Below are 25,691 nucleotides of genomic sequence, written 5' to 3' on the forward strand. Positions count from 1 at the left end.
TGACATCATCCGAGAGCGCAGCCCTACCACCTTGCTTCCGCTTCCGCCTCCCTGGGCCGGGGTCGCCTCCGCCTCCTCGTCCTCCATGGCTGCCGCGATGTTCCGGAGCCTGCTGGTGTCCGCGGGCGGGTCCCGCGAGGCGACTCCTTCTTCTGCCGCCGCCCCCTCGCCCGCCCCGCCGCCGCCCCACCCGCCTGAAGCCGGCGCCGCGCTGGAGGCCCAGTTCAGCTGCCCCATTTGCCTGGAGGTCTATCAGCGCCCCGTGCGCATCGCCCCCTGCAGGCACACGTGAGAGCCCAGGGGCCCTGGGGGGGGGGCACGCGCAGTCACGTCCGAGGGCGGACCGCTTGTAAACATGGTGCCCGTCTTTCAGCAAGTGCAACGGGGATTAGAGGAGGAGATGGTGGGTCTGGTGGGGGAGCATTGGAGGTGTCTGCCTGATTTGGGGGAAAGCAGGAGAAGATTTGAGGGGGCGACCGAGGGAGGAACTACAGGCGTGAGGATGCTAAGGCATAGAGCGAAGTGGGGTAAGTGGGGTCTAGGTTGGGAGAAAGTATGTTAGGGGGATGAGGAGGTGAATTTGTGGTGCAACACTGACATGGCAGTGTTGACCAAGAATGAGACCTTGGGGCTGAAGCAGATACCTTGCAATAGATGTGGACCCTGTTGTGGGGAAGGTGAATTTCATACTAGGGATAGCTAGGAAGGAGATCATAAACAAAACTGCTAGTATCATAGTGCTAATTTGTGGCTGTTCTAGAAAGCAAGGAGTGTGCACTTGTGGAGATGCTCTCTTAAAAAGAGAGTGGGGCTCCTGAATCGTTGGCTCCCATGAATACTGGGAGAACTGGACCCACACCACCCTTTTCCTACAGTATTGTTACTTGCTCTGTGTGAAAGGAAAGATAATGCTTATTACAGAAAGTTCAGTAGAGGATAACTATGGAATAGCCTTATGAACTTTCACTGAGTTGTCTATATCTGTGAGAGTGAAAGTGGGGTAATATAATCCTTTGAATAACATGAGCCTGCAGGAGTCTATTGTGAGTCCTAACTCTGCTCCTGTGAACACAGATCTCCGGGAGCTTTTTGATACTGAAGCCTTTACCAGACATTGCCATGTGCATGGCAACCTCAAACTTTGAACACCCAAACCATTGTGTAATGATATAGTTACATTGTGTAATGATACAGTGAATTTTAGCACTCCTGAAACTTGTCTGCTGAAACTGTTGGATATTTTCAGACCAGTTCTTGCAGTGATTTTTTTCAGAGTTCTAATGCTTGCAGTCTAAATCTTCTAAAAGGTTTCATAAGGAGGCAAAAACCTGCTCAGGATCACCATCTCCTGAGAAGATAGATTCTGTAGAGAAGAGAGCTGTATCTTCAGTAGTAGTAAGAAGTCAAAAAGATGCTGTGGCATTATGAAAACTAACAGATGAGGTGGCTGAGAGGCATAGCTCCATGGTGGACCATCTGCTTTCCATGCAGAAGGCCCCCAGTTCAATCCCTCAAGTTGAAAAGGATCTTGGACAGAATGTGTGGGGAAGACCTTGAAAGGCTATTGCCTGCCTTCCCCAACCTAGTGTCCTCCAGATGTTTTGGACTATGACTCCCATCAGCCCTAGCCAGCATGATGAATGGTAAGGGGAGATGAGAGTTGTAGTCCAAAACATATGGCTTGCACTAGATTGGTGAAGGCTTCTCTAGATGTTTTGGACTATGACTCCCATCGGCCCTAGCCAGCATTGTTGTATGATCCTGGGGCTGATGCAGATTGTAATCTGAACATCTGAATCAGGAGAATCCCTGCAGTCCCTGGACTGGTGCCTGGACACAGTGGTGAGATGGATGAGGAATAACTTAGACTGAATTCTGACAAGACAGAGGCATGGTTTCTGTGTCTGAGAAACCCTGGATAGGCTTGCATTTCCCCTGAAGGAGCAAGCTTGTAGTCTAGGGCATGATGCTTCTGGATCCAGCTTGTCACTGGAAGTCCAGGTAGCCTCAGTGGCTAGAAGTACCTTTTACTAGCTGTGATTAGTATGACAGCTGTACTTGCTCCTGGATGAAGAAAGCTTGGTCATGGTAGTTCATGTGTTAGTTACTTGAAGACTGGATTACTGTAATTCGCTCTGCGTGTGGCTTCCCTTGCACTTGATCTAGAAGCTGCAGTTAGTGCAGAATGATGCAGCACAATTACAATTACAGGAGTGAGATTCTATCAACCTGTTACACCTCAGCTCATTACTTCAAGGTCTTACTTATTGGCATATAAAGCCCTTAACAACTTGAGACCAGTTTACTTATGAGATCACATTTCCCATATATGCCCACTTGACTGTTTCCATCTGCAGAATTGACACTATTACAATTGCAACATAACACTCTGTTTTTAAAAGATCTATATTTTAGTGTGGCAGCAGCTACACTTTGGGAGCCCCTGCCTGTTGACATCATGCAAATGCCTTCACTGTACCCTTTTCAGCATCCAGATGTGTTTTTAGCTTATCATTTATTTTAAATAACTTTTGAATGTTTTAAATAGTTGTTTTCAACAGGTTTTTTCCTGATACTTCTACTGTTTCATTCTTTTTGTAAGCCAGTTCAAGGTCTTATTACAATCAAGCAATATATAAATCTATTAAAATTTATCTGCTAGATATTCTTCAGCTGTATCTCTCTTAGAGGATGCTGCCACTAGAAAGGCATTGTCCCCCATCACCACCAATTACACTTTGGTTGGCAGGGGACACTGATTATCTTAATAACCAGACATGCTCAAAGGAGCAGTTGGTTCTTTGTTCCCAAGTCCCAAGTTATTGAGGGTTTTATGGTTGTAAAGCCAGCATTTTTAATTGTTCTCAGAAATAGATAGGTAGCCAGTTCTGTTAACAGTCCCCAATCCTTTCCCTCCTCACTTCTAATCTTTGCTCACTAATATGGACTGGAAGCACTTCAGGTAGTGACTGTGCTGTTCCTGTATTATATAAAATCAGCTTGCCCTCCTGTGGCACAACACAAAGTTCACTTGTGGTAATAGGGTTAACCACCCTTTTCTCCTGCACTCAGTGGTGGGAAAGGCCTCTGCCTTTTCGTTTGGTATTGCCTATTGTGAAAACTTCCGGAACAGAGATGCTGATGGGTAAGTGCAGAGCCGCAGCAGAGGTTTTCCCTTTAAAAGTTAGTCAAGATAACCAAGAGGAAAGGAGTGGCTTTGAGGAAATTCACTTGGCATATGTCTAGCGGAGCAAGAGGGAGGGCAGAAGTAGAAAACTTACTTGCACTAGCTGCTAGCATAAAGCTAATGAAATTTGCTGAAAGACCAGAGCATTTGCAAGTGGGCTGGCAGGTTGTCCTTTCTGCCTCTTGGATTCCCTTGCATAGCCTCGAGCTCCCTTTTCCAGTACAGTGGTTATTTTGCAGTTTCTTCCACCAACTGTATGAGAGGTTCTGATTCTGCAGGCATAAAAGAACTTTAAAGTTGCCACGATCCCTGATCTCTGGCCTGTTTCTAAAAGCCATTCTCTGGCCTGAGGCTCTTTGAATTACTGCTCAGATTCCTATAGCCTCTTATTCCAAGTTCAGAGGCAGACATTTCCTGATGGATGCACAAGAGTGCTCTTCATGCACAAGAGTGCTCTTTGACTTCATAGCACGTAGTGCTCAATAGTTATAAAGGGCAAGAGACAATGAGCAGCTCATCAAAATTAGATGCATAAATGACTGCAATAGATTTTTGTACCTCTGAGCAAGTGGTGTGTAGCATTCCAGAGTATGTACTGGTGCTCTGTGGTATTCAGCATACACTGGAATGTTTTGCTTGTCATACAGAAAGCTTCTTGCGTGCTTTAAGACGAGGCCATCTTCTACCCTATGCCCCATAGGTGCTGTAAATAGTCTGAGAACACCCTGCTAATAATTCTGTGTGGGGGCACTTCATAATCTAGGACATACAGAAAGCTAAACTCTCATTGGCAACTTCATGTTTTCAGGAATGTTTTTATGTTTTTTGGCTGGAGAACTGTCAGCATCTTGTCCTGGGAGAGGAATCTGGCCAGCCTTTATTGTTGAATTTGCTGGTGATAAGAGTTTGTATGCCTGTACTGCTCTTAGTGCTCTCAAGGCTTGCTGAGCAAAATCAAGCCTCTGTTTCTTTTCCAGATTCTGTGGGGAATGCCTGCAGCCATGCCTCCAAGTTCCGTCTCCTCTCTGCCCACTCTGCCGCATGCCCTTTGACCCCAAAAAGGTGGAGAAGGCCTCCAGTGTAGAGAAGCAGCTCTCCTCCTTCAAGGCTCCCTGCCGGGGCTGTAGCAAAAAGGTAATTTCATGAGCCACGTGGGCAAGGGCAGATGCCAAGTTTAGAACCACAAGAAGGAACTGGCTGGTTAATTCCTCCCGCCCCCCTCCCAGGTCACTTGAAAATTGCAGAGAGTCTTTCTGCCTGTTGTAGCAATTGTAATGCACTGTGCTAGATGCTGCATGATTTTTAATAGTTTTTATTGCTTCTTTTATTATTTACATTGTATTATAGTTTGAATTCCATTGTATTCAAATTATAATATAAGAAAGAAAGCAATAAAAATACAGTTAAAAATCAACATGAAACTTTAGTAAGGACAAGTCATGGACTGGTTGAGTGAAGTTTACAAGTCTCAGTTGGAGGGCATGTGGCTTGAGGTTTGGCGGCTGGAAGAACAGTTTGAGGTTCAGTTCAAAGTTCCTTTGCAACCTTAAAGCGGCCACCTTGCCCCTTTTCAAGTAGCATAGAAGACAGTTTGAGTACAGAGTGATACAGTTTGCTTAATTAATTAGTGTGTGACAATTACCCGGAAACCAAGCTTTTATGTTAAGAGGATACAGCACATTCTTAGGAAGAAAAACAGAGTCCTTTTGTCTCCATTCCTCATTTTACAGGTGACCCTCGCAAAGATGAGATCCCATGTCACATCCTGTACTAAGGTTCAGGAGCAGATGGCCAACTGTCCAAAGTTTGTTCCTGTTGTCCCGACATCCCAACCCATTCCCAGGTATCTAATCTTCACCCGTTGGACAAGGTGCTGCATTCTGTTGGAGTGTTGGGCTGATGAGGCTTGCATGGAGAGAAAGTGGATAGATGGAGGAACCTTCTTAGACTGCCTTTCCGACCTAACCTGTGCTGACCTCTTAAAGTGCTAGACTGACATTCTTAGGGTTGTTGACCTCATTTCCTCACTCACCTCCTCTTCCTTGATATCTGCCACTTCTGGAGAAGAGAGGAGGAGAGACCTTTTGTCACTTTCTCCTGCAGATATCAAAGAGCAAGCAGGGCTCCTTTGCATCTCCAGCTTAATTAGGTGGAACTAGGAACTCTTTACCATCCAGTTTGTAATTCCTGTAAGAAACACAGCTTTCTTATTTGCGCACCTAATATCTCGGTGCGATTGCTTTGCCACTAAAAAAAATCATCAGCAAGTATACCGTATACAGCCAGCTTTTGAGCTGTGTGCTAACTCTGCAAGGTTAACCAATGGTTTTGAAGCTGTCACGAGTGAGCCATGCTGTCCGTGGGGGTTTTCTTTTGAAAGGGAGCATTGGCAAGCACCCCACAGGTGCTGTTCTCCTGGGTGACCCTTCCAAATTTCTGCTGTCTTTTCCAGCAATATCCCAAACCGGTCCACATTTGTGTGTCCCTATTGTGGAGCGCGGAACCTGGACCAGCAAGAGCTGGTGAAACACTGCATGGAAAACCACCGCAACGACCCCAACAAAGTGGTGAGTGGCCATGGATCTAAATGGAAAAGAGGCTGGGAATTGTGCCCTCCCATATACAGGTTTGGGTTTTTTGGGGGGGAGGGGGGCAGAAGCAGGATGAAAGGCCAGTGTAGTGGTTTGCCCATCCTGCCTATGGCACAACTTGAGTTACCCGCTGCTTTAGGTTGTGAACTGCAGGCTGTTAGATGCTGCTCTTCAGCTCCTCAGCTGATGTAGAGCTAGAGGGGTATAACTGTCCAGTGAACTGTGAGGTTTGTGCGCATCTGATTTGTTTCCCGGTGCGGAGTTGGTAGGTGCATGTGCATCCGCTCCCAGGCATGGAGTGCTGTGCCGGTTTCTAGCTCATTTAATCTCTATTCAGCTTCTCAAATGGACAGAGGCAGTGCGGTGATGCCTTTTCCGCAGCCAGATAAAAGAGAGGAGATAAGTGCCCTGGAGAGGGTCATGTTGAGAGTTTAGGGTAGCAGTTCTGTTTTGAGGTCCACCTTCCATCGGTCCAAAACTTAAATTTGGAGATCTGGTCAATTTGGTACCAATAGGTGTTTCCAAAGCAACCCAGGATGGGGTGCAGGAAAGAAGCTTGTTGCTGTTTTGTAGTTGATGTTGGTATTGATTATTTTAATTTTTTCATGGTGGAGAGGGCTATCAATGGCTACTGGCCTTGATGGCTATGCTCTCCCTCCATAATCAGAGGCAGCAATACTTCAGAACATCAGTTGCTGGAAACCACGGGAAGGGAAAGGGCTCTTGTGCTCATGTTTTGCTTGCCGGTTTGACACCAGCATCTGGTTGCCACTGTAACAACAGGAGGCTGGACTCGATTGACCACTAGCCCAATCTAGCAGGCCATTCTTACATTATGTACTTAATGCATTTGATTTGCGTATGCATATTCATTTGCCAGCTGCTTTTGATGTTTGGGGTTCCAGAGAAAAGCAAGGTGTAAATATTTTTAAAAGAAATAGTCTGAGCTCCTCAGGAGTCATGTATGGCAAATGCCAGCACAGAAAAGGTCATAGCTCAGTGGTAGGGCATCTGTTTTGCATGCAGAAGGTTGTTTGTTCATTCACCAGGTAGAACTAGGAATGTCCCCTGTTTGAAATCCTAAGAACTTTTGCCAGTTAGTACTACCAATGGCTTGACTTTCTAAGACAGCTTCCTAAAATTGGTAAAGGAACCCCAGGTGTGTGCTGTGGAAACTGGAGACTTTACATCAGAACTTTTGTCGCCCTCCTAAGAAAACATGGAAGCCTTTTCTGTGTGCAGTTAGGGTGTTTGCTGGATAGCAAGGCATGCATTTGTCATATTTTCTGAGCAGAAGTCTACAGGCAGTGCAGCAAGCCTTGGATAATAGCTAAAACAGGGGAAGGAAGGGGAAGGAGATGGAAATCAGGACCACCTCACTGCTACAGATGAGAGACTAGCAGCTTCCGTTGATTCCTCTCAAAGTTTTCCATCCCATCTCGTCATCAGAACAACTTGTAACTAAGAACTTGTGCCTGAGTTTGCCTATTTCCTCCTCCCTCCCAATAGGTTTTCCTTTCGTATTGTGAATTTTTCGATTCTAAGTTTGAGGGCATGGACTTCTTCTCTTTTTTTAATGACTTGTAGGCTGCTTTGGGAACATTTTTTGGTGGAAGAGTAGGACCAAAAATAATTAATTAAACACATGGAATAAATTATAGTGGTATTATTTCCCTAGGCACACATGCACTACAAATCTCATTGTTGATTTAGTGTGCTACTTTGTTGCTTTAGAATGGGCTAATCTGGTTCTTTCCTTTTTAGTTGACAGTCCGCTTCTTCTCTTCCTCCTGCCTCTCTGTGTTCCAGGTATGCCCAGTCTGTTCAGCCATGCCTTGGGGTGACCCCAGTTATAAGAGTGCCAACTTCCTACAGCATCTTCTGCACAGGCACAAGTTCTCCTATGACACATTTGTGGTGGGTACCTACTGCCAAACTTACATGGGGTGCATTAGATGGCGGTCAGGAGCCCTGGTGCTCAATATTGCTTTCTGTGGGTTGGCAATTAGGACTCCCTTGTTGCTTGCTTTGAAGGTTTGCGGTTTTTGTTGTTATTCTTTAATATGTTTTTCCTCGGGGGTCCTTTGGGCCTGGAAAGAGGGATAAAAATATAATCTTTGATGATAATCATGGACCAAACTGATATGGGGCGGGATGGGGATGCTGTTGTATCAGAAATTCCACCTTCCTCCCATTTGAGAGCTCAGGTAGGTGTTCTTTCTACTCCACTCTTATAAGGAGACTTCCCTTTTAGACAACTTGGACATAATTGTTGAGATTTTAATCTTGTCCCAAGCCTTTTATTTTATTTTTAAGTCAGTGTAGTGTTTAGATTGCCACATTGGGAAACCTGGATTCGAATCCCTGCGCATTCATGAAGCTCAGTGGGTGATCTTGGGCCAGTCTTTACCTTTCAGCCTGGCCTACCTCACAAGGTTGCTGAGAGGGTGGAAGGGAAGGGTGAGGAATCAAGGACACTGCTCTGAGCGATGTGGAGGAGGAGGAGAGAGAAAAAAGGAAGTCTTTTGGCAAAGCAATATCGGGGACGGGGCTTGGAGCAGGGAGGGAAATGCTTCCATTTGGTTCCCTGCAATGGTTCTGTCCTCATTTCCAGGACTACAGCATCGATGAAGAAGCAGCACTGCAAGCGGCGCTGGCACTCTCCCTCTCCGAGAACTGAGGGCACCTGCCATGTGGTGGATCGGGACTGTTCGGGGCTCTTGCTGACCTTTCCCCACACAGTGGGGAGGCACAACCCCTCACCCTTCCCTCGGCCTCCATCTAACAAGTAGGCAGCCCATTCCCTCGGCTCCTGTCCTGCCTTCTTCTGCCAGGTGGAACCTTCCTTCATTTTTCGGAGCTCAGAGGTGAGGGGATTCGATGTAGGCGCTTGAACAGGAAAATGCAGCGGGGGACCCCGGCCTCGCCCACTTCGAACTGTCGTTTGGGCCCACTTTGTACTTCCGGTTGGACATTCCATATGTAACTTCAGCGCAGAGGGTATATTTTATTAAGATGCTTTTACTAAGATTTTAGCACTGTCGGCCCTCATCCTGTTTGCGGTTTATATAGCAACAACGCATTTTGTGGGGAACTCTGTAGTTTAAACCTTTTTTTAAAAAAAAAGAAATATTGCCTGTGGTTTTTGTTAAGTCATTTGGATTTTTTTAATTATTATTTAAAAGAAGAAGAAGAAGCATGGGACACAGGCACTTTGTAGGACTATTTATTACGCCCTTGGGGAGCAAATTGCTTACCACTCAGCCATTGCAACAGAGGCAGCAAACGCTGGGAGTGCATGGAAATGCCAATGAAAGGCATTTCAAAAGGATCCAGAATCCCCAAGTCAGGTTAGGAAGCCATTCCTAGCCACATGCATCTTTCTCTCCCTTTCCCTTCTGCACCCCCGCCCCCCAAAAAACCCTTCCTCATTTTGTACCGGCTTTTGTGATAACTACATGCAGCCTTTCCCAGCCCGGTGTATTCCAGGTGATTTGGACCACAGTCCCCATCAGCACCAGCTGGGAGTTGTAGTCCAAAACTCCCGGGAGCCACCATGCTGCCTGAGGCTGCCATGTAGGTTATCTGGGGGATTTTTTTCTACATCTATCGGTGTGACAATACTCTTTTCACATTTTATAGAGAGAAAAACAAAACAGTTAACTGTTAATACTGCAATATCTGTGTTTGACTAGGAACAATAGTATTTTTATGGAGCATTATTTTTTAAAGTATATTTTTTAAAGAAAAAAAGAGGTATGTATCCAAGAATTTCAGGGTGGGGGTGGGGGGCGTGCCAGAACCTGGAGTGGAGAAGGGGCTTCCTTTCATTAACACTGGAGCAATCAGACTATTGTCGTCTTCTTGTTTTTCAATATTTCTCTTCTCTTCCCCCCCCACCCCCCACAAAAAAAGGAAAAAGATCTTTTGTTGAAATGACCTTTCTGGGTTTCCTTTTCTCCAAGTAACAATCCTTTCTTTTTAGAAGCTAGAGGGGGAGAGAGAAACTTGTGCGGCCATTTCAGGTTGTCATAAGCTGTTACACGCCGCAAGGTACTACAAGGTTTTATCATCCAGGTATCATGATAATGGATCAGCAGGTCCAAAGTAGACTTGAAAGAAATAAAAGCTGTGAATAAGCTACAGGATATGGTGTCTGTTTGTGTCTCTAATATGAAGAATCTGCTCAAAACGGGCACCTCGTAGCACATCCTGGGGGTGGGGTTACATGCCCTCTAGATTATTTTACAGTTGGGAAGTTTCACAGTACAATGTTTAAAATGGACAACTTCCACCGGAGTCCTGGAGAGCCCTGCCAGCTACCCTGATATGCATTTTTTTTCCCCAGGGAGCAGTTTTTCAGATGAAGAGGATTCAAAACTGAAGCCCTCCCTACAAGGGTTGCAGCCCACCTTCTGTCACCTCATTCTATATATCTGGCCTAATTTACTTCCTAGCATAGATTTTGAGGTTCGGAGGGATGGGGACATTGTGCTGTAGACAGCAGAGTCTCCACTAGGGGGAGCAGCAGCCTCAGTGCTGCGCTTCCCAGCCTGCAGATCTTCCTTGCTTGAGCTGCCTTTGGCTGAAATCAGGCATGGCTCTCTTGGAGCTTCTTCCAAATGGTTTTGGAATGCAAGCAGACTTAACCCCTGTACTGCCGCACAGATTTCTTGGCCTTTGGATAGGAAGGGGCCCATGCCCCAGGTTTGAATCTCCCCAAGTGAGTTGGCTGTTTGAGGTCGCTCTTATCCCAGGCACAGGGCTCAGCAAAGAATCTGTGGGAAAGTACAATAAGATCTGCATGAGAAAGAAGCTCCTGTGTGGGCCATACAAATTGTCCATTAGGGTATTGGGGCCCTTCCTGTTTGCCTTTTCCAACCTGGTGCCCCCCAGGTGTTTAGTACTTCAAATTCTGCCAGCACAGCCATAATATGGTGTGGCTGATGGGAGTAATCTTAAACATCTGGAAGGTGCCAGGTTGAGGAAGCCTGGCATACAGTAAGGGGAGCGGTACTCATGGGCACTCAAGGAAGCTGAAGATTCAGGGGAGGTAAAAGAAAGTACTTCACTTAGCACAAAGTGAAACTTTGGAACTCACTCCAGTAGGAAGCAGTGATGGCCAGCAACCTAGATGGCTTTAAAGGAGGATTGAACAAATTAATGGGAGGATCATGTTATCAGTGGCTACTAGCCATGATGGCTATGCTCTGCCTCCACCATTGCAGGCAGTAATGCTTCTGAATACAGTTGCTGGAAACTGCAGGAGGGGAGAGTGCTCTTGTGCTCAGGTCCTGCTTGCAGGTTTCCCAGTTCAAGAGAAGGGAGAAAGGGAGATTTTGTTGGCAGTTTAGGGAGCCAAGTATCGCTTAGCCTGGCGAGCTGTAAGTCCCACAGCAAGGCTAGCAGGTGTTGTGGATTTTCTCTGCTGCAAATGTCCCAGAGTACTGGAATGCCAAAACAGTCTGACTTCCTGAGCCTGAGCCAATTGAGATAAGCCTGGCTCAGATCAGGAGTCCTTGTTTCCCAAGCACACCACCTACTGACTCATTAACTCCTGCCAGTGGGACTAACAAGCCTGGGTTTCGTCACCACAGGCCCCTCTTCAGCCTCATGTTTTCAGTCTCTCCCCCTGGCTGCCTGACAGCTGAATCAATGCTCAGCATCTTTTATCAGGGGTGACGCAGGATGCAAGGAGCATCTTATCTCCTGCCTGGCTTCTGTCAACAGCACAGCCCCAACCTGTGGCTTCTTCAAGGGCCATAATCATCATGGCTGTCTCAACTTCAAAGGCCTTGTCTCTTTCGTCAAGTTCTTTTAATGAGGCCAGAGTGCTTAACGACTTCATTATACTTCACCCCCCTCCCCCTTTTGCACTTCCTTGCCTGCCTCTTAAATGTGCACAGAGGTCATTGAAGCAATGGAAAACTCCACTCTGTGTTGAGAAATCCTGATGGCGAAGGGGGTTGGAGGGATTCAACAAGTGAGCTGCGACAGTGAATAAGTTGATAGGATGCGCCAAGAAACCTAACACTGCCAACTTGGAACACCTGTAGAGCTGTATGGACTAATGCCAATGCTGGACAGCTGGTGCCACATAGCGACTGATGCAATTTTATGCGTACTTTAACAGTAAGACCCACTGGGGCTTCCATGTCTACAGGATTGCAACCTAAGCAACTGAGCTACAAACCAGCCATTCCTCACTTCAAATGTGGCTTCTGCCATGAATGCTTTGTAGGTAGCCTTGGCCTCCCCCATATTTTATGGCCTACCTTACAAGGGTGGAGTAAGGATTACAGCTAGGTAATGTGTGGGGAACCTTTGCCCCTCCACAGGTGGCTGAACAACTATCATCCCTAGTCATTGACCATGCTGCCTGTGCCTGACGGAAGCTGGAGAGACAAACATCTCCCACCCCTGATCTATATGAAGTCCTTTGGAAACACACTGTAATTGCTTATTTAACATTCAGCAGCCTGATGCCCTCTATTTGGTTTGGACAACAGCGCCCATTGGCTGTGCTGCTTAGGGCTGATAGAGGCTGTAGTCCAAACCAGCTGGGGGGGGGGGATTGGAAAGTTCAGTATATGCCATACCAAGGATGTGCCATTGAACTCCCAGTGTCACAGAAGCACAGAGGAGGGCCTGTATCTCATGGGAGGGAGCATCAGCTGCTTTGCATGCAGGGAGCCCCTAGTTCCATCCCCAGCATCTCCAGTAAAAAAGTCCATTGGCAATCATTGTTGTCTACACTGACTGGCACCAGAGGCTCTGCTTGGACAACTTTGCATCAAGCAAACTTCTCATTGCTTTCCCCAGTAAGTATAACACAGTCCAGCAGCACCCTGACTACTTCTGGGCAGAGTTCAGCAGAGTGAGGTAGCTACTGAGGATTGGAATAGAAGGCAAAGAAATGTCTGTATGGCTATTGTCCGTCCCTATTTCCAAAGAGCCCCTTTTCAGGTCTCCATTCCAGGATGTTTAAGAAGGGACAGTCATGCCATCGAAGAAGCGCACTGCCTCACTTTGCTATTTCCAAACAGATTAGGAACATCTACACATGCTCAAATCTTGGGCTCCAAATTCCCATGAGCTCCTGCTGCTGGCATGGCTAAAAGTCAGGGAAAATGAGTGCCACAGGTTCCTCATCTCTGAGATCAAAGGATCCACTAACAGGTGATGTGGGGATGGAAGGAGCTGCTTGAGACCCCAAGGAACCACTGGAGACTAGGCAGATGTATAAATAGGCCAGATCTTGTATAAAGCAACTTTTTTTGTTTTGTTCCTACATTAACATGGCAGCACCTCTGAGCATGTACAGAGCAGTCTCCTCATTATTGTCAACTCAGGTCAGAGAGTGTGGCCTTTGCTCCTCCCCATACGCCCTTTCTTCATCATCCCCCCTTTAGATCTGCTTCTCAGGCTTGCTGTTCGACAACCCAGGAGATGACCCTTCTGAGAACAGCTTTTCCCCATCTCTTGCGTCTGAGCCAATATTTGTTCTGAGTGACTTTGGTACAAGCAGTCATTTCCTGCTGGTCACTGGGTCTGGATGGAGGAGGGAGAATGGGGAAGGCTTTGCTGTTGGGTCAATTAAGGAGTGGTGACTGCATAAGAGAATCAACACAAGAAATGAGTCTTTGGACTCCGTAAAGGCTCACCGCTTTATGGTGGCATCATAAAGCAGGGGTGGGGGAACATCTGTGGACCTCCAGATGTTAGACAACAACTCCCATCTGCCCCAGCCAGCATGGCCAATGGTCAGGGATGGTGATGCATGGTATGGAGAAAGTGGATAGAGAAAGTTCTTCTCATGGTCTCACAACAGTAGAACTCATGGTCATTCAATGAAATTAAATGCTAGAAGATTAAAGGTAAAGGGACTCCTGACCATTAGGTCCAATCGTGACCGACTCTGGGGTTGCGGCGCTCATCTCACTTTATTGGCCGAGGGAACCGGCGTATAGCTTCCGGGTCATGTAGCCAGCATGACAAAGCCACTTCTGGTGAACCAGAGCAGCACACGGAAACACCGTTTACCTTCCCGCCAGAGCTGTGCCTATTCATCTACTTGCACTTTGACATGCTTTCGAACAGCTAGGTTGGCAGGAGCAGGGACTGAGCAACGGGAACTCACCCCGTCGCGGGGATTTGAACCGCCTACCTTCGGATCAGCAAGTCCTAGGCTCTGTGGTTTAACCCACAGCGCCACCTGCGCTAGAAGATTAGGACAGATTTAAAAAGTGCTTCTTCACACCGCACATAGTTAAACTATGGAACTCACTGCCACAGGAAGCAGTGATGGCCACCAACCTGAATGGCTTTAAAAAGAGGATTAGGCAAATTCGTGGAGTTTAAGGCTGTCAATGGCTACTAGCCAATATGACTATGCTGTGCCGCCATGGTTGGTCGGAGGCAGTAATGCTTCTGAATGCCCATCGCTGAAAACCACAGGGAGAGTGCTCTTGTGCTGGGGTCCTGCTTGAGGGTTTCCTGCAGACATCTTTGTGCTAGATGCACAAACCATTACACACACACACACACCCCAATTCAGAGAAAATGAGTTGTAGGCAATGGAAGCTGAAGGGCCAGGGTGGGGGGTGGAATGCTAGAGGCAGGAATATGGAACTGTCACATTTCCCTGCAGAGCACAAACAAACACAAGAAAAAAACCAGGCCTTTCTTAACAGTAGGCGTTGGCGATGAATCCACCGAGCAAGAAATGATTGCTTTAACACTGAAATGGGGACAGTCCTTTTCTGATAGGAGAAAGATAACCCCACTCTTGATTGAGTCTGCTCTGAACTGAATTTGCCAGCAAAAACTTTAGTCATCTCACTTTGGGCTAGACATAGATGAGACCTTTTGGCAGGTGCCTGTGAGGCAGATTCTTCTGTCTTTATACCGCCTCTTCACGGAGCAAAACTCTAGAAATGTAACAGTGTCATCAAAGTGAGAAAATGCCATGACGCCTTTAAGAACCAAATGTTCGAATGTGGCACTAGCACCTTTACAGGTCGTGTAGGCTGCACGCGTCGTCTGGCAGGAAGTGGCTAGTGGGCTTTTCTGATGTGGTCGGGGACCTGGGCAAGAAGAGGTGTCATGCTTCCTCTGCCTGCCATCGCTCCGTTGCTCTGATGTCAGAGGGGTCAGCGCAGGCAGCCTGGGGCTGGGTGCTAAAAGGAACCTAGGAGGACAATGTTAAAAGGCAGCATGTGGCCTTTGCTAAATGAAGAGGAAACTTCGCTAGAACCTGCTTAACACATTGCTAGAGTGGTATTCAAAGCTTCTTGACAGAAACTCCTGGCCGTAGGCAGATGGCACCAATTGCTCATTCCGTTTGCTATGTATGACAATCGCTGCCTTCACAGGAACAGAGGAAGCTGCCTCAGGTGAAGTCAAACCCACACTCAGTATTGCCTGCACTGGCTGGCAGCAGCTCCCCAAATTTTCAGACAGGTTGTCTTTTCCACCCTACCTGCAGATGCCAGGGCAGGCATAGGCAAACTCGCCCCTCCAGAAGTTTTGGGACTACAACTCCCGTCATCCCTAGCTAACAGGACCAGTTGTCAGGGATGGTGGGAATTGTAGTCTCAAAACATCTGGAGGGCCGAGTTTGCCTATGCCTGTGCTAGGGATTGAACCTAGGACCTTCTGCATGCAAAGCAGCTGCTCTATCACTGAGCTATGGCCCTTCCCGACATCAGACCTATGAAAAAGACTGTAAAGTCAGGCAATAGGACTGCAGAAGAACAAAGGCTTCATTTGTCAAAGGACTCTGAAGCAGGGTGTCTTCACCCTTGCTATTTCCCATCTGTTCTCAAGCATCCCTGTAGCAGGGAGTAGGCAACTGGGCAGTGCTTCAAAGAGAGACAGTGTGGTGTAGTGGTTAAGAGCGGTAGTCTTGCAATCTGGGGAACCGGGTTCGTGTCTCCGCTCCTCCACATGCAGCTGCTGGGTGACCTTGGGCCAGTCACACTTCTCTGAAGTCTCTCAGCCCCACTCACCTCACAGAGTGTTTGTTGTGAGGGAGGAAGGGAAAGGAGAATGTTAGCCGCTTTGAGACTCCTTAGGGTAGTGATAAAGTGGGATATCAAATCCAAACTCTTCTTCTTCTTCTGGGGAGGGGGTGGGAAGGCAGGTGTCTTCAATGAAACCCCCATACCCTACTTCCTGACTCCCTCCAGTTTTAGCAATATCTTACTTACTTACTTACTTATTTTGTATACCACCCTTAGTCTGAAAATCACAGGGCAGTTCACAACATAAAAATACAAAATGAGAACACAAAATACAGAATAAAACAAAAAGAAGCCAATCCAGAAGGATATCTTGGTTGATGGTATCTGAAGCCTCTAAGAGGCCAACGAGAATTAACAGGGGCACATTTCCCCTATCTCTCTCCTGACATGCGTCATCATACAGGGCAACCAAAGCAGCTTCTGTGCCAAAACCAGCCCTGAACCCCGACTGAAATGGATCTAGAAGATCATGTCACTCTGTAGCCTTTTCCAAGCAAGAGCTAAAGCAGACATCACAAAAAGGCAATGGAGACTGGCCCCCTCTGTCCCCTCCATTATCTCAGCACTGCTTCCAGAACACCTGCACCTTTTAAAAAGGTGTTTGGAGGGGCCATAGTCCAGTAGATTAGAGCATGCAGAAGGTACCAGGTTCAATCACCTGCATTCTCAGATAGGGCTGGGAAAGACTCTTCTCTGTCTCTGAGTTGGTAGAGCATGAGACTCTTAATCTCAGGGTTGTGGGTTTGAGCCCCATGTTTGGTAAAAGTTTTCTGCATTGCAGGGGGTTGGACTAGATGACCCTTGTGGTCCTTCCAGCACTACAATACTATGATTCTATGAAACCCTGGAGAGCTACTGCTGCCGGTCAGTGAACATTATATTAATTCACTTATGGAACTTGCAAACTGCCCCAGGCCGGTTCACGAAGATCATCTTAAGGCATCAATGCAACACAGTTAAACATTATGAAACCTACATCCAAAACAAACTGATCGACATTTCTTTTTAAAAATCCTCATAAAGAAGAAAGCAGAAAACAGCAGCCATTCATAACCCAAGGATCTTAAGAAGGCCAACTAAATCCCACCAAAGGCTGGGGTAAATTGTCCTGATGGTCTGACTTGATATGGGCCCATTTCCTCTGCTCCTAAAAATTAGCCACTGGCCTTTGGCATATATTTGAAACGAAAAACAAAGCTCTCTTCCCCTGCCCCAGCCTGCCTGGGTAAACCAGTAGCAGAAGGCAGTCAAGGAGGAGCAAGATCACATAATGGTCTGTTTTCTCAACTGATCCTCCAGCAAGCAAACTGCAGGAGGAGGAATTCTGAGACACAATGGCAAGGTGAGTAAGTTTATGGGGCTGAGCTCTTCCCGATAATGTTTATCTCACCCCCCATCTCACTGCCATGCTTCAAAGGGGTTTGCAAATATCCCCTAAGCCCCAGAGATCTCCCAGTGAAGCAATGGGGCAGGGGGTGGGGAGGGGAGGTGGTGACAGAGGATAAGCAGGCCCAGGGTGGAAAGAAGGCCTCCATCTGACTCGCCCAAGATTGGGTCTGCATTTTACAAGCTAAAGCCCAAGGAGGGAGGAAAGGAGAATTGATCCCCATCCCTGAAAAATTAAGAGTGTTCAGGGCTTAGCCTGAGCCAGCATGCAGCCCAAAAAAGATTATGTGTAGCCTCTGAGCATGTGCAGGGTACCATTTCTACGCACATTTCTGTCCATCCTGACAAGCAAGGGGCAGGATCCGAGTTCAAGAGCACATTCCAGCCAGGCAAAAACACTTAAGCAGGATGTGAACCTGGGCCAGTGAGGGGCATGACTTCAGAAGGCGAGATGGAAAGCTCTGTAGGGCCACATTCGCTTCCCACTGCTGCTGTAGGGAGATGGGATGTGGCTGTTTGGAGTGAATGAAGTGTGAGTGGGGCAGGGCAGGCACCTCCAAACTGCACCTGGCTCATTCCCTCTCCTCAGAAGAGATGTGCCCAGAAGGGTGAGACTCCGCTAGTCTGTTGCAGCAAAATTCAAAAGGAACATTGTGGCATTTTAAAAACACACCAGATTCATTATGGAAGAGTGGTCACTTTTGTTCGCTGCATTAATGATGTCCTCAGCTGGCAGATGTATCTACGCCTGCATAGATAGATATAAGACCAGCCTTCTAGAACCTGGTGCCCTCTACTGTTTGGAGGACAACTCTCCTCACCCCCAGCTAGCATGGCCACACCTCCAAAAGGGCCCTGGAAGTCTTTTGAGAGAGGTCTTGCTTCCTTCTTGTGCCATATGCACACTTCTTTTATCCTGCAGACACTTTTGTCAGCATTCAGATTTTCAGACTTTGCAGATTTTCGAATCCACACAAAACCTGCCCCCCTCCCCAAAATAAATCTACTTACTCAAGTGGGATAAGTGCACAGACAACGGCAGCTGCTTTGGGAAACAAAAACCCTCTTGCCTGCTTTGTGAAGGGCTGTGGTTCAATGGTTGGAGTATCTGCTTTGCTGGCAGATGGTCCCAGGTTCAATCCCCTCCCCAGAATCTCTAGGTTGGGCTAGAAAAAAAATTCCTTGCTTGACAACCTGGGAAGCCGCTGCCAGTCAGTGTAGACCAGGGATCAGCCGGCCCACCTTCCACCATCCCTCAGACCATGTGGTGGGCCGGACTATATTTTTTTTTGGGGGGGGTGAACGAATTCCTATGCCCCACAAATAACCCAGAGATGCATTTTAAATAAAAGGACACATTCTTCTCATGTAAAATCGCGCTGATTCCCGGGACCATCTGCGGACCGGATTTAGAAGGCAATTGGGCCACATCCGGTCCCTGGGCCTTAGTTTGCGTACCCCTGGTGTAGACAATACTGAGCTAGATAAGCCAATGCTCTGGTCCAGCTGCCCTATATTCTTGTGCCTCTGAATAACCATTGCTGGGGGGATTTGGAGAGGCTCTTCTTGCCCTCCTGCCCTGTTTGTGGGCTCCTGGTTGTCGGCTAGGCTTGTGAAAGCCTGGATGGGCTCTGACCCAGCAGGGCTCTACTTCAGACGTGGCAGATAAAGCCCTGCTGCTGCGCTGAGCGAGCCCTGGACTACTGCCTTGACTGCACCACACCGTGTAGGGACCAAGTGGCCGACGTGTTTTTCCTTTACGCGAGGGGTGGCGGGAGAAGCTGTCCTCGCCTAGCCGGAGTTTGGACACCTTAACCTTGGAAGCTAGCGGGAGGATTCAAGGTGATCCCCTCCTCTGCCCCGAGCGAGCCCGCCGCGGGGCTTCCCCGGCGTCGTGGTCGCGGCCGCCCCTTGGGCTTTTGCACCTGCCGCGGGGAGGGCGGCCCCGGCGGAGGCGGCCAAGGACGGCCCCTCGGCCGGCGGTTGGCTCGGCGGGAAGCCCATGCTAATGAGCCCGCGGGTTTATTGCACCTGCCCGGTCGGCTCGCTTCGCCGGGACTCTCCGCTCGCCATGCCGCGCTCCTTCTTGGTCAAGAAGCCCTCCAGCACTCGCGTCCCCAACTACGGCCAGCTGGAGACGCGCCGCCAAGGTAAGGAAGGGCGAAGTGGTTTGCGCCCAGGGCGCACGGCGCGCTTTGGAAAGCTGAGCGGCAGTGAGCGCGCTGCCCACGACGGGTCCTTCCAGCTTTCCCTTCTCGCAGCTCTCCTCGAGCGCTTTTCCTTGCCCCGACTCCCTGCCCCGGTCTATAGAGCGGGCCGTCTCCCTTCCCTCTCCACATTTTTATCTCCGACCGGTTTCCTTTTGCGCTTCAAACTCCCGAGCGGCGCGCTCTTGCGCTTGTTTACTCAGAAGGCAGCTCCGCAGGGGCTTTGTCCCAATTATGCCCGCCTAGGGTTGCGTGATGGGGATGGGTTTTTAGAGTCCCTTTTGCTGCTTGAAGTGCGCTTGGAAATAGAAAACTAATTTGCAGCACACGCCTATACGTGTCTGCTCGGAAGTAAGTTCCTTTGCGCTCAATGGCGTTGACTCTCTAGTGTGTTTCGGACTGTGGCCTTCGTTTTTACCCGGCTGCTTTTTTCTTAGCGTGCTGGGGAGGGGGCCCGCGCGCGGATTTTAAAAGGGGTTTATTTCCCCTCACCCACCCCATCTGAGTTCTCAAGTATAATAAATACATTAGGGTTTATTTTTTTAAAAAAAGTTCATCTAGAAGCGATTATTTCTGCATTCTATCTCACATTTCTATGTATGCAATTGCCGTTATTCCTTGTCGAATGCAAAATGCCCATAGGCAGCTTGGAAGAAAAATAGACAGTTTTTAAAATAAGAGGAATGAAACATCATAGGCCAAACATTAACAACCAGACCTCACTCAACAAGAAAGCCTGAATAAATGCAACATTTAGGTTCAGAAAGAGAAATCTAAACCTACGAAAGCCAACAGTGGAGAGAATATGTTAACTCCAGGACACTAAAAAGTGTTTCTGCTGTAAATACTGTTAAACTGCTAAGATTATTTTTAAAAGAAAATGGGTGGGGAGTGCCTAATATTTGCACAGCCCCAGAAATCCATAGAGTGGATGCCAGGGCAAAAGGAGGTTTCCCTCCTCGCTGCCAGACACACTTCAGTACATGCTTATACGATAATGTCTACTTGGTGAGTTTCGGAGTCATTTATCCTGTACCTTTGTCACATTGAAATAGCTTCCCTGGGTGTGTGGTGTAGTTGACTACGTGGTGCCAAAAGTTTCCACACCGTTAGTGGCACCTATTGGCAACTGAACGTTCTGTATTGCGCATAAATAAGACGCATGGAAAGGTTGGGCAACATGTCACAGCACTGGTGTGAAAAACCTGTTGTGCTGTCATAGGGTGGGGTGGGGGGGTGTTCCCAGTGTCCTCCCTGTGGTAAAGTGTGATGTGTAAAAGGTGGCCTGGAGGGTAGATTTCACTCAAACAGCAACTTTTCCAGGTTAGGTAGCCAGGGTCCCTCTACCCTTGCACTGAACCCTTTTGTACACAGATAAAGAATGCCAAGATTAGGAGGTGGCATGCAGATATTTTAAAAATGCCAAGTGTTGCCTCTTTGGGACAGGATTGTATTTGCTTTACGGTATTCATAAGGGTGAGCTCAATAATAATCTCGTGAGCATCTTGCCACTTCAACGCAAGGCTCAAATGTGGATTCCCCCACCCCCTTATACACTTCTTGGAAGCTCATTTTGCAAAATAAAACTTATTCTTAAGTTAACCACTATGGCTACATGGTTGCAACAGGCAGCATCTCTCTGAATGCATTCTGTTTTATTTGTTAAAAATAATGCTTCCAGATTACCTTAGGATCTGGTGTACTGATTCCAGTGCTTGATACATGGCGCTGTGGGCTGTTTCTGTGGTGTTTGCACCCGTATGACGCGTGTTTTACTGGAACTGTGTGTACACTGCATATGCATATTGCAGTGTTTTGAGTGCATAATGCAAAATGTTTGAGTGAGGCAGCCTTGAGGAGAGACTTCTATGCAACTGTTTATAATACTGGAAAGGAGTTTAATTAAACTATGGAACTCACTACCACAAGAGGCAGTGATGGTCAACAACCTAGACAGCTTTAAAACAGGATTAGACAAATTAATGGAGGAAGGAAAGGCTATCAATGGCTACTAGCCATGATGACTATCCTCTGCCTCCACAATTGGAAGCAGCAAAGTTTCTGAATGCCAGCTACTGGAAACCACTGGAGTGGAGGGGGCTCTTGTGCTTGGATCCAGCTGGTGGGTTTCATAGAGGCATCTGGGTGGCCACTGTGGGAGCAGGATACTGGACTAGATGGGCCATTGGCCTGATCCTGCAGGCTCTTCTTATGTTCTTACGCTTCTTAGTTAAAACCAACTGTTTTATTTACTTCTTTTTCTATATCACCCTTTAGGAACAAAAATACTGTAGATTATATTTTCTAAGAGAATCTCAATAAAACAGTCGCAAATTATTAAAAACTAGCGATCCAACAGCAACAACACAGAATGATACAACCACAAGGGCCAGGCCACAAAGTCGGATCCAACAACACAATTAGTTTCTGTAAGCCAAGATATAAAGAGGCCTGTTTGAAAAGTTCCAGGTATGGAGCCTGCCTAACATTTCATGCCTGCCTGTTTGCCAGCCTAACATCCTTCTCTGGTGGGCATCTGAACTGGGCTTCAGACACATACTTTCCAAAATATGCAGGGTAGGCATGTTGTCTGGTAGTGGTGAAGAGGCTTTTGAGGAACAATGGCTGCTTTTTATTTACTTGTTTTGTGTGTTTCCCCCAGAATCCAGTGGATTGTGCCACTCCTGGAGAGGGGCAGCATTCCCCGTCCTCAGTCAAGATGGCACGCCTTGTCCGGCAGCCCCCTATGAAGCTGGTAGCCTCTGGGACCACAGTTCTGCCATTGCCTGCCTGTCCCCACCTCTCCCACAGAGCAGTGAAGCCAAAGGGGAGCCCACATCGAGCTCCCAAGTAGGTTCTGGGAGCAGCCCTGGAGGCAGCTGGGGCTCTGCCACCCCTCTGCGTGATAACCAGAACAACCTCAATCTCCCGTTGGCATTCAGCCTGTTCCAAAGGAGGACTCCCAACCTGGGCAGCCCAGCAGAGGGAAATGGAGACAAACTGCAGGGGCCACAAGGCATAGCTGCCGACCCCCTGGAGACGTTTGAGTGTCCGGACTGCCGCAAGGCCTACAGCACCTTCTCAGGCCTGGCCCGACACAGGCAGCAGCGCTGCAAGCTGCAGGCAACCACGGCAAGGAAGTATTTCAACTGCAAGCACTGTGACAAGGAGTACGCCAGCCTGGGTGCCCTCAAGATGCACATCCGCACCCATACGCTGCCTTGTATGTGCAAGATCTGTGGTAAAGCCTTCTCCCGGCCCTGGCTGCTGCAGGGGCATATCCGGACACACACAGGTAGGGGGCGACCTTGAGGAAGGGGGCAAATGTGCATGGAAAAGAAGGGAGAGCAAAGTTTGGAGAACACTTGCATTTTGGTGTGGCTGGGGAAAACTTTTGGGCCCTCACACTCTGCTGTGATAAATGTTGCCTCTGATGTTGGTGCAAGGAGTTTCTATTTATTTCTTCTATTTGCTATTTATTATCTACCCTACCCTAGGGCAGCACGCAGATACACTATTTAAAAACAAAGCAGAAAGATTCTAAAACTGTTGAAACATTTTGAAAACAATTAAAATTAAAAACAGTTTCAGTTAAAAACATTTTCCAAAAGCAATTGCTGTTAAAGACATTATTCCATCCAACGATCACAAGGTTGCCAGGAATACTATTTTTCAGCCTGCAAATGCCTTGGTATCTTTTCAAATTCTTCCTGAAGTTGGTAATGATGGAGACAGACGTACTTTACTAGGGAGGGCATTCTACAACTGGGGAACCATCACTGAAAAGACCCTGTCATGGGTCAATGCCAACTGGGCAGCCTCACCTGCCAGTTGTAGGATCCAAGTTGGCTGGCACTGTGTATAGGCCACCCTTTCCCCCATTTTATCCTCCCAATAACCCTATATGGAAGGCCAGAGTGAGTTGGTTAGTGACCCAAGCTCACCCAATGAACTTCACTAGGTCTCCCCTGTCCTAGCCTGAGATTCTAACCATTCCACCAGCCTTCTCCTGAAATGCACTCTGCACATGTTCAGAGAGGCACTCATCTTGTTAAGTCACCTGAACCAGCGCTCAGCTCTGGATTTGTAAGGCTCACTAAGCTGGAGTGAGCCTCAACCTTAATTAAGCTCTGACTTAATTGGGATGGATAACTCGGGATGTTTTTTTATAGCATTGTCCACCTATTTTCTCAGTGTGCAAGTGGAATTTGCTATACAAAGAAACACGTACAAGAGCCTGTGCCTCACTGTTTTTAAAAATTCCTGTTAAATCGAACCTCCCCATCCAGAGGCAGTGTACCTTCCAGTTGCTGGGGGAACAAGCCACAACTGCAAGCTGTTGCTACCAGGACTTGCTTTGTCCCTCCACCACCTGGCTGGCTACTTCTGGGAACAGACTGTTAGGCTGGAGGGTCCTTTGCTCTGATCCAGCAGGGCACTTTTTATGATTCACTGGGCAGAAGTGTATAAAGGGGAAAGGTCACCCAAGAGCAGCTGAGAACTGTTATGCTGGAGGGAACCTCATTCCAATCCAGCTGAGCCCGTCAGATGTTTTCATGTAAATACTACGTCAGACTTGCATGAATAACTCCAGCGTACGGCATTGCCACTGAAGTTGTTCATGGCACAAGCTACGACTGAACAGCTGTGAGCCAGTGTGGCGTAGTGGTTAGAGTGTTGGGCTAAGACCTGGGAGACCAGGGTTCAAATCCCCACTCAGCTATGAAGCTCACTGGGTGACCTTGAGCCAATCACTGTCTCTCAGCCTAAGCTGCCTCACAGGGTGGTTCTTTTGAGGATAAAATGAGGAGGAAAAGGAGAACTATGTATGTCAACCTGAGCTCACTGGATGAAGGAAGGTGGAACATAATTGTAAAAATAAATATGTAAAGACTTTTCCTGGCCCCATGAAATTGGACCCCTGCTATTACTAGATTTCTGCTTCATTTGTTTTTTTAATCTCTGTTTTTATGTCTGAGTTTTTTGTAAGCTGTTTGGGGGTTTTTAAATAGTAAGCAGTTTAGAAATGTGTTTTCAATCAAAAATTTATAATAAAATAAAGTTTGCAGCGCAGGCATGCCCATTGTGAGAGAAAGTCACTGTGCCAAGCCCATCTTTGTTTTAGATCAGGAATGGGAGGCCCCGTGGCTTCCAGATACTGTTAGACTCCAACTCCCATCAGCCCCAGCCATCATGGCCAATGGTTGGGGATGATGGAACAGGAGAGCTGTGCAGTGGCCTGAGAAAGAACAGTTAGTGGAAGGGGATACCCTAGCTGCCATCCTTGGGACCCCTGGAAAAGTCACAAAGGCTGCTAAGCCTTGGGGCTGGATATGAGCCATGCAGCTGATTGAGTGCTGAATGAGAGGCAATCTGTGGAAGCTCTATCAAGCCCATAGATGCAAACCAAGAGTAAGAGTGAGACATGAGGGTGAGGTCAGCAGGTTCCAGGAACCCTCTTGGTTGTCCGATTTTGGAGGGGAGTGATCTGTGAGTTTGTTTGAGCCTTTGGTAAGAGCCAGGGTGGGTGGGTGGAGTCCCAGGTGAGAGCCAGGAGGCTGTGAGGTTTTCATTGAGGAGATTGTGCCAGAAGGAAAAGGGAGAGGGAGAGAGATTAGATGAGACAGATGATAGATAGATGATAGATAGATAGATAGATAGATAGATAGATAGATAGATAGATGATAGAGTTTTATTGTGTATTTTTGTAACATTTACTGCTCTAGTTTCCTGTACTAACATGGTATAAATGGTCTAAATCAGGGGTCAGCAAACTTTTTCAGCAGGGGGCTGGTCCACTGTCCCTCACACCTTGGGGGGGGGGGCTGGATTATATTTGGGGGGGGGTGAACGAATTCCTATGCCCCACAAATAACCCAGACATGCATTTTAAATAAAAGGACACATTCTACTCATGTAAAAACATGCTGATTCCTGGACTGTCCACAGGCCGGATTTAGAAGGTGATTGGGCCGGATCCGGCCCCTGGGCCTTAGTTTGCCTACCCATGGTCTAAATAAATAAAATGATGGGAGGGTCACAGGTTCTCCATCCTTGGGTACAGCCAGTATGGTGTAATGGTTAGAGCACTGGACTAGGACCTGGGAGATCAGAGTTTGAATCCCCACTCAGCCATGAAGCTGGCTGGGTCAGTTTCTTGTCTCTCACCTAAGTTACCTCATAGGACGTGAGGATAGAATGGGGAGGGGAGAACCATGTACATCACCTTGAAATCCTTGGAGGAAAAGATAGCATATAGATGTAAGAAATAAATGAATAAATGTTCAGGCCATAT

At 47.6% G+C, this 25,691-nt stretch overlaps 2 protein-coding genes and 1 long non-coding RNA gene across 7 annotated transcripts in view; 2 read left to right on the forward strand and 1 right to left on the reverse strand.

The window, feature by feature from the left end:
• Positions 1 to 33: 33 nt before the first annotated feature.
• On the forward strand, positions 34 to 9,923 carry RNF166 (ring finger protein 166). 5 transcript variants are annotated; one of them, XM_083456515.1, is made up of 7 exons: positions 52 to 288; positions 3,073 to 3,145; positions 4,165 to 4,321; positions 4,918 to 5,030; positions 5,640 to 5,754; positions 7,588 to 7,695; positions 8,393 to 9,923. In XM_083456515.1, the coding sequence occupies exons 3-7, from the start codon at positions 4,229 to 4,231 to the stop codon at positions 8,456 to 8,458; spliced, it is 495 nt and encodes a 164-aa protein (XP_083312641.1). In that variant the 5' UTR covers positions 52 to 288; positions 3,073 to 3,145; positions 4,165 to 4,228; the 3' UTR covers positions 8,459 to 9,923. The 5 variants fall into 5 exon arrangements, with proteins under 5 accessions (XP_083312639.1, XP_083312641.1, XP_083312638.1 ...); XM_083456512.1 differs by lacking the exon at positions 52 to 288 and adding an exon at positions 407 to 527; XM_083456513.1 differs by lacking the exon at positions 3,073 to 3,145 and having other exon boundaries at positions 34 to 288.
• LOC310685010 overlaps positions 7,702 to 25,691 on the reverse strand; it is a 27,834-nt gene continuing 9,844 nt past the window's right edge. Inside the window, exon 3 of the long non-coding RNA XR_014515018.1 lies at positions 7,702 to 7,868. This is a non-coding gene — a long non-coding RNA (uncharacterized lncRNA). The remainder of the gene's footprint in view (positions 7,869 to 25,691) is intronic.
• The window catches only part of SNAI3 (snail family transcriptional repressor 3), a 9,230-nt gene continuing 2,743 nt past the window's right edge, over positions 19,205 to 25,691 (forward strand). The window contains exons 1-2 of the mRNA XM_083456511.1: positions 19,205 to 19,339; positions 22,059 to 22,691. Of these exons, the coding sequence (XP_083312637.1) occupies positions 19,261 to 19,339; positions 22,059 to 22,691 (712 nt within the window). The 5' untranslated portion in view covers positions 19,205 to 19,260. The remainder of the gene's footprint in view (positions 19,340 to 22,058; positions 22,692 to 25,691) is intronic.

This window comes from Podarcis tiliguerta (assembly GCF_965153285.1).
Source record: "Podarcis tiliguerta genome assembly, chromosome: 8".
In the NCBI taxonomy this organism is placed as follows: Eukaryota; Metazoa; Chordata; class Lepidosauria; order Squamata; family Lacertidae; genus Podarcis; species Podarcis tiliguerta.

What these genes read in the sequence shown, in the direction of transcription:
- RNF166 (XM_083456513.1), top strand. Translation starts at nt 86, where the DNA reads ATGGCTGCCGCGATGTTCCGGAGCCTGCTGGTGTCCGCGGGCGGGTCC. An exon ending in GCCGGGGCTGTAGCAAAAAG is followed by an intron (nt 4,322 to 4,917) that starts GTAATTTCATGA and finishes CTCATTTTACAG; the next exon opens with GTGACCCTCGCAAAGATGAG. An exon ending in GCAACGACCCCAACAAAGTG is followed by an intron (nt 5,755 to 7,587) that starts GTGAGTGGCCAT and finishes TCTGTGTTCCAG; the next exon opens with GTATGCCCAGTCTGTTCAGC.